At 54.6% G+C, this 16,058-nt stretch overlaps 1 protein-coding gene and 1 non-coding gene across 2 annotated transcripts in view; both read right to left on the minus strand.

Moving 5' to 3' along the window:
• The window catches only part of MFSD4A (major facilitator superfamily domain containing 4A), a 31,723-nt gene extending 18,263 nt beyond the window's left edge, over positions 1 to 13,460 (minus strand). Inside the window, exons 1-3 of the mRNA XM_063114148.1 lie at positions 13,231 to 13,460; positions 3,499 to 3,697; positions 2,466 to 2,726 (exon numbers count right to left, since the gene is read on the minus strand). Coding sequence (XP_062970218.1) covers positions 2,466 to 2,726; positions 3,499 to 3,697; positions 13,231 to 13,460 — 690 coding nt within the window. The remainder of the gene's footprint in view (positions 1 to 2,465; positions 2,727 to 3,498; positions 3,698 to 13,230) is intronic.
• TRNAS-GGA (transfer RNA serine (anticodon GGA)) lies at positions 7,648 to 7,722 on the minus strand. Its single transcript has one exon. It is a non-coding gene; the product is annotated as a tRNA-Ser (tRNA).
• Positions 13,461 to 16,058: the final 2,598 nt, after the last annotated feature.

Below are 16,058 nucleotides of genomic sequence, written 5' to 3' on the forward strand. Positions count from 1 at the left end.
TGTGTGTCTGTGTGTGTCTCTGTGTGTGTGTCTGTGTGTGTGTCTCTGTGTGTGTGTCTGTGTGTGTCTCTGTGTGTGTGTCTGTGTGTGTGTCTCTGTGTGTCTGTGTGTGTCTCTGTGTGTGTGTCTGTGTGTGTCTGTGTGTGTGTCTCTGTGTGTGTGTCTGTGTGTGTCTCTGTGTGTGTCTGTGTGTGTGTGTCTGTGTGTGTGTCTGTGTGTGTGTCTCTGTGTGTGTGTCTGTGTGTGTGTCTCTGTGTGTCTGTGTGTGTCTCTGTGTGTGTGTCTGTGTGTGTGTCTCTGTGTGTCTGTGTGTGTCTCTGTGTGTGTGTCTGTGTGTGTCTCTGTGTGTGTGTCTGTGTGTGTGTCTCTGTGTGTCTGTGTGTGTCTCTGTGTGTGTGTCTGTGTGTGTGTCTCTGTGTGTCTGTGTGTGTCTCTGTGTGTGTGTCTGTGTGTGTCTCTGTGTGTGTGTCTGTGTGTGTGTCTCTGTGTGTCTGTGTGTGTCTCTGTGTGTGTGTCTGTGTGTGTGTCTCTGTGTGTCTGTGTGTGTGTCTGTGTGTGTGTCTGTGTGTGTCTCTGTGTGTGTGTCTGTGTGTGTCTCTGTGTGTCTGTGTGTGTCTCTGTGTGTGTGTCTGTGTGTGTGTCTCTGTGTGTCTGTGTGTGTCTCTGTGTGTGTGTCTGTGTGTGTCTGTGTGTGTGTCTGTGTGTGTGTCTCTGTGTGTGTGTCTGTGTGTGTCTCTGTGTGTGTCTGTGTCTCTGTGTGTGTCTGTGCGTGTCTGTGTGCGTGTGTGTCTCTGTGTGTGTGTCTGTGTGTGTCTCTGTGTGTGTGTCTGTGTGTGTGTGTCTGTGTGTGTGTCTGTGTGTGTCTCTGTGTGTGTGTCTGTGTGTGTGTCTCTGTGTGTCTGTGTGTGTCTCTGTGTGTGTGTCTGTGTGTGTGTCTCTGTGTGTCTGTGTGTGTCTCTGTGTGTGTGTCTGTGTGTGTCTGTGTGTGTGTCTGTGTGTGTGTCTCTGTGTGTGTGTCTGTGTGTGTCTCTGTGTGTGTCTGTGTCTCTGTGTGTGTCTGTGCGTGTCTGTGTGCGTGTGTGTCTCTGTGTGTGTGTCTCTGTGCGTGTGTGTGTGTGTGTGTGTGTCCATTCTCTTCTGTGAGGGACTGTTTATTTCCAGGAAATCCTGCAGCAAACAAAGTGCCTCCAGTCCGCACCTCATGGGGCATGAGCGGACAGAGCTCGGGCTTAAGCTGGCCCTTCCGGCTTCCTGGTGGGGAGTCCAGCCTGGACATTGTACTGATAGTGCTCCTTCCCTCCACCAGTCCCCCTTGGAAGGCTCAGGCCCAAAGCTGCATTGTTTCCAAAACAATGGATGGGCACAGGGCAGAAAAGGGAAGGGGCATAGGGAGAGGGGTGCGTTTCTGAGACACTTCCCCCGCCCCCCCAGGTGAAGGTGCTGGTACAGGGAAAAGAAAGTTGCGAAGGAGAAGAGAGGGAAGATGAGCAGTGACTATGCAGCAGCAGGTGACAGGTCTGTGCTGGGAGCTTCCAGCCTGGCTCGGCCTCTTACTAGCCCCTTAGCAGGGCCTTGAGCCAGTGATAGTACAACGCCTCCTGCTGTGCTGCCCAGTGGACCTGGGTGGTCTCAAAGCCGCTTTCAGTGCTACACATATGGCATCTCTCTAGGCGCAGCAGCAGCTGGGCAGCCTGCCTGCCTCTGGAGGCTGACAAGTCTGCCCAGCGTGAGACAGGCTCCAAGCTGGGGTGACAAGCTACGCGGTGCCTCCATCCCACAGCCAGGCCAATGGCCTCCTGGAATACTCCACACCCCCAGCTCCATGCTGGGCCCAAGCCAGGTGGCCAGGGCTGCTCTGGTGTTCCTGACAGTCCTTTCCAGGCCAGGCAGGGTAGGAGTAGGGGTGTCCCCACCTGGCCCTCTGACTTGGAAGGGGCAGACAGAGGGGGCATCATATCTGACCCAGTCACAGAGTGAGGTGGTCTCTCTGCTCCATTCCTGCCACAGGCTGCCTTGGCAGACAGAGCCCCTCAGAGGTCATCTTGTCTATCCCCCAGCCTCCAAAGGAGCCCCTAAAAGCAGGGCACAGGAGAATCCCACCAGCAACCAAAGACCCCAGAGAAGACTCTGGGGCCTGTGGTCTGTTCCAGAGTCTGGCTTTGGAGGAAAAGAACAGGTTTTCTAGGGATTCTCAGATAAATTGAAAGTCGACCCTGATTTTCACTATGCTACACCTGCTCACCACTTTACCTTCCTTGAGAATTGCAATCATAATAGGTCACAACTGAAGGACCTTAGAAATGACCCCAAAAGGGTCCGTTCTCCCATCCTCCCGCCTCTGTGATGGCACACCTTAGCCCAGCATGTTCCTCAGAGCCCGAAGAATCTGCACTGGGAGCTGACAAACTGGCATGTGTGGACTATCCACTCGCTCCCCCCACCCAGTCTGCCCCAGTGACACTCACATTGATGAGGGCCATGATCCAGAAGGCATAGGACACACGGGTTCCTGTCCCATCCTTGGAGGGTAGCCCAGAGAGCGTCTGATTGGACCAAAGCTGGGTCTCAGTGTGGTACTGGCCCACGACCCTCGAGGCGTGGAACAGGTGGCTTCTGGAAGTGGCATTGGCTGTGCTATTGGTGGGCAAGCAGCTGGCCTCAGACAGGAAGGGGTCAGCGATAAGGGGGCTCAGCAGAGCACCAAAGCCCACAAAGAAATGGAGCACCTGGGGAAGGAGGAGAAACGGGAAAGGGTGGGGGCATGGCTCAGTGTTTAGGCCAAGGAAGCGTGGCCTGGACTTCCCCCCAGAGTGCCCGCAGCGTGCCACCTCCCCCGGCCCCACCTCATGCCCCATCCAGGGGGCCCCTTCCTGGCCCCACAGTGGAGAGCAAAGCGGGGTGAAAGGAAGGACAGGAGAGGAGGGAAGCTCCTTTCTCAGCCCCTCCTGGCCTGGGATGACTTGGGTGACAGTGGCCAGCTCTCTCCCTCCCGCCCTCTCTTCTTTTCTCAGCCTTAACCCCCAATTGGGGCTGCTCCCCATGTTTGCATCCACCAGCTAACTCCCCAAAGGGAAGGGGCACGATAAAGGGAAGGGCTGGATGGGAATCCTGGGGGACGGGGGGGCGAAGGAAGGAAGAAAAGATAAGGAGAGAGGGAAGGAGACAGGAAAGGAAACAGCAAGCCCTCCTGTCATGCCACCTTCCCAGTTTACAAAGAACTTGCTCTCATTAGGTACCCGTGACAACCCTGCATTGCAGGCAGGAATCATCACCCCACTTTACAGATGAGGAACCCCAAGTCCAGAGATGCTGTGTGACTGCCCAGCGTGGCCCAGCTGGTAGGTGGTCATGCTGGGCTGAGACTCTGGTGCTTTCTCAGTTACCACCCTGGCCCAAGGAAGAATACCCAGGGCCGGGAGCTGGGAGGGATGCACGGGCCGAGGTTGGCTCCCCCTGTGCTCCCCAGCACCCAGCCCCACGCCCGCTGGCTGGGCTCACCTGGAGGAAGACCGCCGAGTCCTTCTGGTACATCCTCACCAGCTGCATGTTGGCCACGGTGTCGATGCAGCCCATGGCCAGGCCCGCCAGTGCCATGACCAAGGCCAGCACCTTCACGTCGTGGCAGAGGGGGATGACGGCAAACACCAGGGAGATGGCCAGAGAAGAGGTGAAGAGAGCCCATAGCGACTGGGCCAGGCTGGAGGGGGAGGGGTGGAGTCAGCGCGGGCTGGGGCACTTCCAGTGAAGCCCCCCACTCGTCCTCCACTCCCCGGGTGGCCTCAGGAAGCAGGGACACTTCCCACCCTCTGCTGGAAAGGGAAGAGGGCTGAGGGAGAAGCCGGGTAGTTACTGGCTATGGGTTGTAGGCAAGCTGCTGAATGCATCTGTCTCCTCAGATAACAATCGCCATCTCACAGGTTTCTGTGAGAACTCAAGATACTATTTCACTAACAAACAATTTTATGTTGTTTACTGAAACCTTAAATTGTATACCTATAAACAATTATGTGTAAAAATATTTCTTGTCTCTCTCAGGGAAGCTGCTTTGAGCATCTCAAGGGAACTGCACATGCAACTGGATGAGGGAGCCAGATGGAACCCAAACCCCTCCTCCTGCCGGGGGGACAGATGCTGGCTGCAGTGTCCCCTCCCCACATAGGAATGGCAGAGCGGCCACCTTTACAGACACCCGGCCTGAGCTGCAGGAATCAAAGACCACGACCCAGGTGTTTGGGTGATGAGGTGACCCCTCTACCAGGCAGAGGTCACAGGCTCTGTGCCTGGCAAGTGTCCGGAAGGGAGGAGGGGAGGCCCTGTGGCTGTTCCCACTGAGAGGCGTCTGAGCGGTGACCGTGTTGATCCTCCTCTTCTCCAGACAACAGAAGAGCCCATGGCAGGCAGGCTGAGGGCCCATTCCCCCATGAGTGAATGAATGAATGAGCGAATGAGTAAATGCGGTGTCTAAGGCTCTATCAAGGTCTTTTGGGGACACTCTGCCCAGAGTGTCACACACTGTCAGAGAAAGGACTAAAGACTTGTATTTTCTGGGGCCAGTCGGAAAGGCTAACAAGAGTGGGGGGTAGAGGAGACTGGGGAGCAGGAAGTTTCTGGAAGGTTCTGGAGGTTGTACAGGAACTTTCTCAGATTATGAAAAGTTGGAGAGTTCCCATTTAGCCTCCAGTCTGGCTGCTGAACCTGGAGAGGTAGCAGGTGAGGGATTGGAGGTGGGGGCAAGACGGCCTCTCTGAGTTTCTAGCACACCGGAGAAAAGAGGAAGCGCCAGCGACCCCTCAGGCTGTGTTTTTCCCAGAGCGTCTTGCCTCTGACTGCCTTGGCCCTCACCTCATCTTGCCCCATCTTTGATTAAATCCTTTATCAGAACGGCTCTGCTGATAACATCAGTTTGTTATTTTTTCTTGTTTCCAGGCTGATCTATTGGGGAGATTACTGATCATGACCCCTGCCTGTTCCCAGCTCAGAACTTGGCGTGCGAGGGAGGAGGTGAGACACCACTAGGAGGAAACCGAGGGAGGGTCGTGTTGTGGGAAGGCCTGTTCAGGTCCCTTCTGACTACCCCCGCTGTCCCTGGAGTCCCTGTCCTGATGGTCCCCAGCCCTGAGCTGCTCACTGTGCTTCCAGGAGCTTCTGATTCCCGCAGGGCGGCTCACTTGCCCCCTCCTGTGCTCTGTACAGTTATGGAGGTGATGCCAGCACCAAGGGTTGATAAAAAACGGCAGAGCTCTCATGACAGTTCTCTCTCTCTCTCTCACCTCCCCTTCACCCTCTTCCTTTCTCCCTCGACAAGACAGACTAGGCAGCTCGGGGTGGCCTGACTTCAGGTAAGGCAAGAGGGTCCTGTATCTGCACCCTCAAATATTCCCCACCAACCCGGGCACACAGGACATGACACCTCACTCACCACTTCACAGTAAGGCAGGGATGCCCCTCTCTTGAACTAACCCATTATCATTATTGCCTTACAAAACCTGGATGAAAGTGGTGAAGTCATCAGTCCGTAGCAAAGTCCTGAGGGAGCGGGACCTGGGATGAGTAAACTGAGCTGGGAGGGTGCGGGGGGGAGGTGTGGGGAAGGAAACAATGACAATGAGAGAGTGTTGCAGTCTACAGGATAACCACTAATGTTTGTTTACGGTGTCCCGGACACCTGGTGCACTGGCAATGCTGTGAGGTGGACTTTGTAACTGTGCCCATGCGACCCATAGTGACAGAACCTGGATTCCAACCCAGGTCTGCTGCCTCTGTGTTCCCTGTGCTTTTCCATGGAGGAGCGGGGTGTGTAAAGGGCGAGGCTGCAGCAGAGAGCATGAGGCCAAGCTCTGCAGAGCCCTGAATGGCAGGGTCAGGAAGCGATGGGGGGTGGCTGGAGTCTCTAGAACACGTGCCTCCAACAGCCCCTCTGCTGTGCTGCCAGAGATCCAAGCGCTTGATATTAAAACTCCTGGCTCTGCCGCGAGCTTCCCAAGGCACTTGCTGCTGCCTGTTCCTTGTGGAGCCCACGCCTGGCACCATGCTTGGCTCGATCCAGGTTATTGGCCGTTGCTAGTGAGATGTGAATAGTGCTTGAGGAAGGCTTGTCTCACCACCTGGCACAGGATGGCCTGAGAAAGGGACTGGAGTCCGTGAGGAGGCTGAGTGGGAGTTTTACTAGATCATCTGATGGGGGTGACAGAGACAGAGAGATAAAGAATAACACAGGCACAGGTTGCCCGGTGGAACAGCAGGAGACTTGGGGTGAGGGAAGGGGCTCGGGCAGGGCTCGTGGCCACAGTGGGCTGCCCTGTCCAGGCCTCTCTTCTATCCCATTTGTACCCTCTCACCTTGTCGTTCTTGAGAAGGACACTAGATGCCAATGGGGGGGCTTTCTTTTTTTTTGTCCCAGACCCAGTGACAGGCAGGAGGGAGGGACAAAAAGACAGGGCAGGTGGAAGAGAGGCTGGAGGGAACCAAGCCTGAGAAATCCCCTCCCTGCATCTCTTGCCAACCTTTGCATGCTGATTTGAGCTTGACACCAAGCAGCTGGGAGAGCTGAGCTCATATTGGGCCAGGGGTTCTTAGGGGTCAGGGGGATGGAGACATGTTCCCAGCTGCACCATAGGAAATCTTGTTTTGGGGTCCCAGGCTGCCCAGTCTCTCCAATTCCTCCAGCAGGGCTATGCCTAGGCATTCCAAAAATCAGCCTGAACAAATTTCTTTAGAATGGCTTGTTGTTGCCAAGAAAAAAGAAGTCCCAGATACATACCAGAGCCAGACTAAAGTACATTTATTGCCTGTTTTAAATGGCTTGGTCAATGGCCCCTTCCAGGAATGTGGGTAATTGAAAATTATGGAATAATAATGTCTAAAGAGTTTTGGCATCGAGCATGTAGTGGGATTTGTAACCAGAAGCCTTGGTTCTAGGCCCACCTCTGCCACTTGCCAGCAATGTGGCCTGGGATAAGCCCCTGACAGCCTCTCTGAGCCTCAGTTTCCTCCACTATAAAATGAGAACAGCAAGCTCTGCCTCCAGGCTGCCGTGAGGGGTCAGAGTGATTCGTCATCTGATCTTCCTTTGCTCACTCACTGGGATTCTCCCTTGGCCTCTTGCAGCCCCCTCCCCAGTGCTCACCCTCTCCCTGCTGGCCTTGGGCTTCTGCAGGGAGCAACGCTGAGCCCTGAGAACTGTGCTCAGCAGAAAGAGCACAGAGACCAGTGCCAGCCTCCGAGTTTTCCCCCAGGCCTGCCTCTATTCCTGCTGCAACACCCTCTGGGTGACCCTGGGAGGCACCCCTGCCCCTCGCTCTCTCCTCGCCTCCCCCCTGCAGCATCCCAGTTAGAGTGGCAGCAAGGACCTAAGAGTCCTAACCCTCCTTTCACATCAGGAAACTGAGGCCCAGAGAGGGGAAGAGAGCAGAGTAGAACTGAGCCGGGCTCCAGGGTCCTGACTCCCACTGCAGGCAAGTCCAGCAGAGTGTCACCGATCTTCCCTCTCCTGGTCCTGGGTTCAGAGGTCATTCAGGCCAATTAGAGGAAGAGCCCCACTCCCCCAAGGCCTGGGGAGACCCAGGAAATAGCCTAGAGAGCCCAAGAAACCTACTTTAGGAAATCTGAGAGATGACCAAGTTAATTTTTTTCCTTTTTTTTGGTGTCTGGCCAGTACAGAGATCTGAACCCTTGACCTTGGTGTTTCCAACACCATGCTCTAACCAACTGAGCTAACTGGCCAGCTTTCCAAGTTACTTATTAATGGCTCCACACAGAAGGTACAAATGGGGAAGGGGAGAGGAGGGAGCCAGGGTCCTCCCTCCCCCAGCCTGCTGTGACTCTGCTGGAGTTGCCTGACCAGCCACGTTTGCTGTGTGACCTTGAGCACGCTGCTGACCCCTCTCGGCCCCAGTGCTCTGCCTTACCCAGAGGGAACACGTGATCACCTTGACCCAGCCTGCCTTGGGCACCTGCTCTTGCCCTCCTGGTTCTGTGAAAAGAGCCGAGGAGTCAGATGCCAGCCTGCCCTCCACTCCTGGGGTGGGAGGAACACTGCTGAGGCCCAGACCCTTGCCACCCACAGTGACCCTGGCCAGGCTCTGACATTCTCCTTACATTTTTGCCTCAGAGATGCTCAGGACATCTTCTTCCCCTCCCTCCCCTGCCCAGCCCAGAAGGTCTCCTATCTTGTTTATTTTTTTTTTTAATTTTTTTTTTTGTCACTTTTTCGTGACCGGCACTCAGCCAGTGAGTGCACTGGTCATTCCTATATAGGATCCGAACCCGCGGCGGGAGCGTCGCCGTGCTCCCAGCGCAGCACTCTACCGAGTGCGCCACGGGCTCGGCCCAAGATCTCCTATCTTGAAGGACCAGGGGATGGGGCAGAGAACAGAACTGTGATAGAGGCATCCCTAGCCCCCACCCCAAAGGGCAGGCAGCCCCTGAGTGAGATGGGGTGGACACCTGGGACAGAAACCAGGAGCGGGCACCCCTGGGAGCTGGGGCAGGCTGGTGACTCCAACTCAAGCCAGGCTGATGGGGAGGGGGCAGCTACCCTAAGGGTGGGGCAAGGGGGAGAGGAGGCCCCCCTCTAACTCAGTCACCCCCAGGCTCCACACCGATAGCCCCACTGTTCAGGGCCCCATGTTAAGGCTGGGAGGACCCAGAGGGAGGGTTAGACAAGCCTGTCTTGGGGGAGATCTCAGCCTTAACTCCGAGGTTGGGGCTGTACCCTGTGCATGGTAATGTCCACCAGGCCCACTGGGGCACTGGGCATGCGGGGGTGACAGTGGCTGAACTTGCAGTCTGCCTGCCTGGAGCACCTCTCCCTAGTTCTTTGCATGCCTGGCTCTCTGCTGTCATTCAGGTGTCAGCTCTAATGTCACCTCCCCAGAGAGGTCTCCCTGAGCACCTAGTTGAAGTCGCCCCAACTCTGCCACTCTCCATCCTCACCTGCTTTATTTCCTTCACTTCTCTATCTAACACAGCCCTCCAGAATGTAAGTGCCACCAGCACAGGGACCTTGTCTGTCATATTCAGCCCCAAGACACGGTCTGGATCAAGAGATATTTGCTGCATGAGTGAATTAGGGGTTAATGAGTTTACAGATTTTTTTATTTAAATAATTGATATACAATTTACATACTGTAAAACTCACCTATTTCAGTGTACAATTCAATGGTTTTAGGTATATTCAGAGTTGTGAAACCATCACCACAATCTAAGTTTAGAGCATTCCTGTCACCCCTGAAAGAAACCCCGTGTCCGTTGGCAGCCACGCCCAGTCCCCAGTTAACTACTAATCTACTTTCTGTCACTATAGATCTCCCTACGTAAAGGGAATCAGATACTATGGTCTTTCCTGACTGGCTTCTTTCGATCAGTGGGATGTTTTCAGGCTCGCCCATGCTGTAGCACATCTCAGCGCTCCATTGGGGCTGAACACCATTCCCGTGCAAGGACAGACCACATTTTGTTTGTCCCTCCATTTGTTGATGGACATTTGGTTTGTTTCCACTTTTGTCTATTCTGAATAACACTGCTACATACAGGGTTTTGCGTGGACATGTGTTTTCAGTTCTTTGGGGTATACTCCTAGGAGTTGAATTGCTGGGTCCTATGATAACTCCATGTTGAGATGGGTTTTTAAAACCAGAACCATGTCTGGTGCTGGACTCCCCGCAGGCTTTTGACACAGGTTTGTGGCATGCTGAAAGGTGGACAAGCAGGTGGAGGGGGAGGCAGAGGCCTTCTGGAGGGGAGACCAACCTGAGCCAGCTCAGAGGTGGGATTGGCTTGTTTTGTGTTCCAGGGACCAGAGGGGGCCATCAGCTCATGGGAGCCGACCTGAGAGTGGCCTGGGCACTGGGGTATGGAAGACTGGGTGTGATGCGTTGGGCAGGAGGGAGTCATAGCTGGGTGTTGGGCAGCGCAGGTCTTGCAGACTGGAAGGAATTTGAGAAAAAAGAAAGGTAGAAAAGGAGAGAGTGAATAGGGCAAAGAGAGGAAGAACTCAACAAGCCTTCAATTAAGGGAGTGCTTGCAGGGGAAAGGCCAAGGTGAGGCTGAGAGAAGGCTGGGGAAGCTCTGACAGTCATTTATCAACCCTGATGCCTCTGAGATATCAGCACCACACTCTCCCAAGTGAGCCTCGGGCCGGCCCTGATGCCTCTGAGATAAAGGGTGCTCCCAACTGCCCAGGGTGGTTAGACAGGTCCCCAAGAAACCAGGGAAAAAAACTAACCTTTTCTCTAAATACCCTCTTTCCTTTCCTGTCTGACAAAGCACATACCTATACACCCTGCCAACCAGGTGGCATTTTGCTTTTCTCTTCTCTGAAAGATTTCCTCCTTGGGGTAAGCTAGATTTTCCTAAGGAGGGTCTAGTCCAGATTCTTCTGGCAATAATTGTGCCCCTCTTCTTCCCTCTTGGCCTGCAGATGCTGACCTCCTTCAAGACGTCTGTTTATGCTAGAAGCTTCAGAGGCAGAGAAAGAGAGAGAGAGAGGAGGCTGGTGTTGGCCTGAGCAGAGTCCTCCCCCTGTGCCCACTCTAACATCCAAGGCTTTCCACCCAACACATGTCCCTATGGAGGTGTCCAGAAGCCCAGTTCAGCCCGGGGTTCTCAGTCTGGGCCAAGCAGTAGGCAGGAACTGAGCAGGAACCCTAGAGAGCTGCCCCGACTGTCCTCTCCTCTCCCATATGTCATTCAGCACTCTCCCGGACTCCCCCGCAACAGCTGGCCCTCCCAGATTTGTTAAATCAATCCCCTACTCACAAGTACCAGCCTAGTGCACTAGCTGGTAATCACTTAAGCTGAAAAGCACTTAATTTGCAGGGGTATTAGCATTTTAACTGAGACAAGGAGGAATCAAGCTCTAGAGGTTGGTTTCAGGGCTGGTGGAGGTTCTGTTTATTTGGGTGGGGGGGACTGTGATGAGAGCTGCCCAGTTAGCGGAGTGGTGGAAGACTACACTCAAGGTGACCCCTGTGATATTCATCCATTTCCACTGAAAGTATGCTTTACTTTTAAACAAAGAAAAAGGTCTTTATGATATTTTGTCTTGGGGCTGACAGGAGTGAGGTTCACAATTTAAATCCGAACCACTGACCCTCCCCCACCCCCCATCAGAAGATTCCAGCAGGAAGCCCCAGAGGCCCGCCATTCTACCACTGCCTTCCCAGGAGTTGTCAGAGCTCAGGAATACTCATCCCATGCCTCTGCCTGATCTGCAGAGTGGAAACTGACTACTCATAAAGCAAAAGCCATTGCCAAAGTATCTGGTTCTCCAGACAAATGCCTGGTTCAAATCCTTCCTAGTCTCTTAATAACTGTGTGACATGGAGCAAGTTTCTTAGCCTCTCTGTGTCTCAGCTTCCTTATGTATAAAATGGAGATAACAGTACTGCTTTGCTGGGTTGTTGTGAAGATTAAATGGATTGCTACACATAATGTACTACGAATACTGCCTGGCACAGAGTAAGTGCACAATAAAGTTAATTATTGTTCCCATTAGCATTCTTCTTTTCTGCGAGCCTGTTTCCTGCTGCAAGACCCTGTCCAATGCCTGTTCACAGCCCCCTGTCGAGAAAGGAGCCTCGAGTGAGGCACAAAGCTCCTCAGGAAGAGATGGCCCAGTTGGGTGTTATATCTCTGCCAGCTTTACAAAACCAGGCCTGCCAACCTGTCATTTAGAATTATCCTCATACTCCTTCCTGTCCTTTACACATGTTCCTAAAAAGTTCCAGGTAAGGAAGCTTTTGTAAGTCAAAATACTTAAAAAAAACAAAACAAAAAACCTACGAAGTTTAGAAATACATATTCTGTATTTCTAATTAAACTTCTAGGCAGAATGGATCTTGAGCTTTTTCTTAAGGTTTTCTGAGTCCCCTGTACATCCATTCCTGTACCAAACCCACAAAAACACAAGGAGACTTGCTTCTTCAGAGGAGAATTCTTCGGTTTACAAAATTTTGGCGAAATGGGGATAATCATTCCCTAACTGATAATCTTTTCTAAGTCGGGGTAGCTTAAAGTGAGGTCCAGCTGCACTGATGACTGCTTCCTGCCATCGGCTCCATAAGTAAGGTGGATGGGAAAACCTACCCTCGTGGATACCTCTAAGAGTGAGCCAAAGGGCCAGAGGCCTTGGCCCAAAATGAGCCCTCCAGAGGTTTCTCTGGGATAGCTCAATTGTGGTTTTGTCCCCAGGCCGGCTGCTCGTTTGAGTTCATGCAACCAGGAAGCCACTCAGCCAGGATCTGGATCTAGGGAAACCATGCAGCAGCCTCTGGTTTGCAAGTCATCTACTCCCCAGCTCTGGATCTGTTTTCCCAGATGCACCGGGAGACTGAATCCTGCTGCCTTTCCAGAAGGGCCCCACAGAGGTAGCCCTATCCAATTTGCGTGGGAAGAATGAGGATCTGCAATGGTATCCAAAGGGGCATCTATGGGGGCCAGGCCAGGGAGAGCCCAGAGTCCTGTCCTGGGGCAGAGGCCAGCGAGCAGTACCATGGGGAGGAGGGGAGGAGAGCAGACGGGGACCCTGGCACCGGGGATGGGTGGTCACCTTACCAAGCTATGGTGAGATGCTCTGCACCTCCCCACCTGGCCCTAGCAGTGAGGTCCTGTGTGTCTCAGAGACCGAAGGACTCTGCCTCTGGGACCAATGCAGGAACGGACTCCCTGCTCCTGGAGGAGCAGGACCACACAGGACCCACTAGCCCCAGGGCCACTGGAAAAAGGGACAGCCTGTGTCAGGTGATGCGGAACCACCCCTGGGCGCTCGATCAAGCCGCAAAGCCTGCTCTGGCACCCAGCACTGCCCCTGAGCTGGCCCTCCCACTGTCCTTCCCCCTCACTTCCAATTCCGCCCCCGGCAGCCCCGGCTACTGACAAACCTGGGCGGACCTGTGCCGGAGGGGACCCTCCCCACCTCGGCAAACTCCATCACTCCTCTCCCCGTGGGGTGGCGGGTGGGGGCAGCGGGTGGCAACTGGTTTTACCTTCCCACGGGGGTGAGTGAAGGCAAATAAATAATCCAGAAGTCACCTTCAGTCTCTGGAGAGAGTTTCCCGGGGAGAGCTGGGGTGGGGGAGAGAGGCAGCCCCCCGGCTACGGCGGGCGCGGCTGGCAGAGCCGGGAGGGGTGGTCGCGGCCGGCCGGGAGGCGGGGGCGACGGGCAGCGCAGCGCAGCCGGGGCGGAGACGGGGTGGGGGCCGGGGGCCGCGGCGCGGGGGCGACACTCACGTCCTCTTGAAGACGCCCCCCAGGGCGCTGCCCAGCAGGAGGCAGAGCTGCTGCGAGAAGAAGACCCAGGAGATCTGGGGCAGCGAGCTGTGCGTCTGGCAGCGCAGGTCCAGCAGCGTGGGCCCCAGGAAGGCGATGCACAGGCCGAAGCTGAAGAAGACGCTCCAGTAGGTGAGCGTGGGCTGCAGGTTGCGGCGGAGCAGCCCCGACACGCGGCCGTCGCAGCCCATGGCCCTGGCTGGCGGGCTCGCGGCTGCTGGCTCCCAGCGAGCCCGGTGCCCCGAGTGCCGCGCCGGCCCGGAGGGAGGGGCCGGGAGGGGCCGCCCCGGCGAGGGGCCCCGCCCTCGGGCCCGGGGAGCGGCGGGGGCGCTTCTGCGGCTGGGGGGGGGCGCCGCGGCCGCCCCGCGCCTTCCTCGTGCGGTGCCAGGCGCCGGCCTCCCCTCCTTCCCGAGCACACATGCTCGCCCTCCCCCGGCTGCGGAGACCAGCCCGGAGCCGCGCTTCACCCCACCCCTCCCCCACCCCGCCCCCCGCCCCCCAGGGACGCAGGGGCCGGGGCGCCCATTTTGGAGCCGGGCAGACTGAGAGCCCGAGTCGTCCTGTGCGTACAGAGGGAGGCTAGAGAGTCGTGCAGCGCTTCGCCTCGGCTCGGGAGAGCTACTAGTCCTCCCCACATACCTGGGCTTTGGAGGTGGAGGAAACACGGACCCCTCACCCCTTAAACCTAGATGGACTTCGGGGGTCTGACAGCGCCTCCCTCTTCCTCCCAGGATAGAAGGCAAAATCTCGTACATACCTCTTTTTCTTGGAAGAGTACTCGTGGCTTTCATTAGAAGCTCAAGAGGTTAAGCGCATTGCCCTTTAGAAGGAAAAGCCTAGCAATTGCCATCCAAGCTTCCTGGAAGGGGCTGAGAGCCGGCGCTCACCAGCCTCATCTCGTCTGCGTGCTGGACACATGGGAGAGCCAGGAGGATGTGCTATCCAGACCCCATCCCTCTCTTGTGGGTGGGGCACCGCGGGAAGGGAAGGGCAGTGACCTGGAGGAATAAGGAATTCTGAAATAATCTTCTAGGAGCCATACCGGCCAGCCGCCAAAAAAAGAAGGAAAAAAAAAAAAAAAAAAAAAGAGTTCTGGGGGAAATTCCCTTTTCAGTGGGAAAAGCCTGGGCTGGGGGTAGGGGGTTGTTTGGCCTCCAGACTGGCTGTCCTTCTAGGAGCCTGCAGCTGACCCAGGTTCTCTCTTCCCCCAGGTGGCCACAAGCTGGTGGCTTCTGTGTGGTCCTGCTCCTGATGCAGCCAGGACCCAGTTCCAGCATTGGCCCCTAGAGGCAGCCCAGTAAGGCCCTACAGTGTTATCTCTGCCCAGGTGTTCTAGAAGTAGCAGGAGCCCACTTGCCTGCCAGGAGGAGCAGGGCTGAATGGACTGAAGAGGTCCATGGGTGGGTGCCCCAAAGACAACTTGGCATGAGATGGGGGCAACCGACCTCTCTCAAAGGTGCTGGTCCAGCTCACAGTGGCACCCCTGCATCTGCTCCATCCCTCTCTAGACTCTGAGCCCCAGAGAGGGGAGCCCCAGGGTCCCTGTGGCTTAGTCAGTCTGTAGGTGACAAGCATTTATTCAATGGTGATCATGGTGGGCCTGCACAGCACTTGTAATAAAGCAAAAAGTTATCTTCTGGAAAAAAGCAAATTATAACCACAAATTTTTGATTGAATCCTCTCTGCCACTATCACAGAATTCCAGAACCAGAGAAGCTCAGAGTTTGAAGAAACAACCTCCAGTTCAGTCCAATTGAGAGGACATCCTCCTCCTATCCTCTCCCCATAATTGCTGCTAAAAGTTTGTTAGTCCTGTTCTTGACTGACACCTCTGCTGATGGGGATCTTATCATTTCCTTATCTGCTTCCAGTGCAGGTCCACTCTAGCTGTAGGAAGGGTCTTATGCTAAACTGAAATGCTGCTCCCTACTCCCCACAGCCCCACACAGGACAAATGCTCGTACGTGTCAGTCCTTCGCACACATGATGACCTCGCCCCAGTGATTTTGCTTCTCCAGTCCAAATGCCTGATATTTTTATAATTTCCCGAGGTGGTGCTCCTCAGTGACAATACCCTACTGGCTCAACTCCTTCAGCCCCAGTGGCAATGACCGTGGTACCGTGAGGCAGCCCACAGCATTTCATAACTTGATCTGGGTGGTGCTCACACAAGTGTAAACACATAAAAATACATTGGCAGTACATTTAAGATTTGTGCATTTTATTGTATGTGAGTTAGACTTCAATAAAATAGTAAAAAATCAAAATAAAAAGTAAGCAAATATACACCGTGAATACAATCCTCAGCCCCCTTATAATTAAAGACCTGTTGGGCACCATTACTGCACAAGGCCCTTGGGCTGAGAAAAGCAGGTACGGTAACGAGTCCAGCCATAAGGTACATTCTGAAATAGGGCTGCTTTGAGAGCCTGGAGAGGGAGGTGTCTTAATTCTGCCTGGAAAGGAGGTTTCATGGAAGCGGTGACTTCTGAGCTGGGTCTGGACGTACATGGAAAGGTTATGTTTGTTCTTTCTTCATCGCTCTTGCAGTCTCTTCTGTTTTCCAGCATCATACATTGTCCATCTCCTCTAGGAAGCTTTCCCAGATAAATTCCATCCAACCCCCAATTCCAGCAAAACCCCGATCTACTCCTTTAACATCCACGTCTCAGTGTCAGCTGTTCCACGGACTGTTCCTCTTCCTGCCACCCTGCCTCCCATCCAGCCAGTTAAACCATGAGTTCTTAAGGCCCGGCACTGTATTTACCTATGTTCTGTCTCCACCCTTA

This window comes from Cynocephalus volans, chromosome 11, assembly GCF_027409185.1.
Source record: "Cynocephalus volans isolate mCynVol1 chromosome 11, mCynVol1.pri, whole genome shotgun sequence".
NCBI classification, from domain to species: Eukaryota; Metazoa; Chordata; class Mammalia; order Dermoptera; family Cynocephalidae; genus Cynocephalus; species Cynocephalus volans.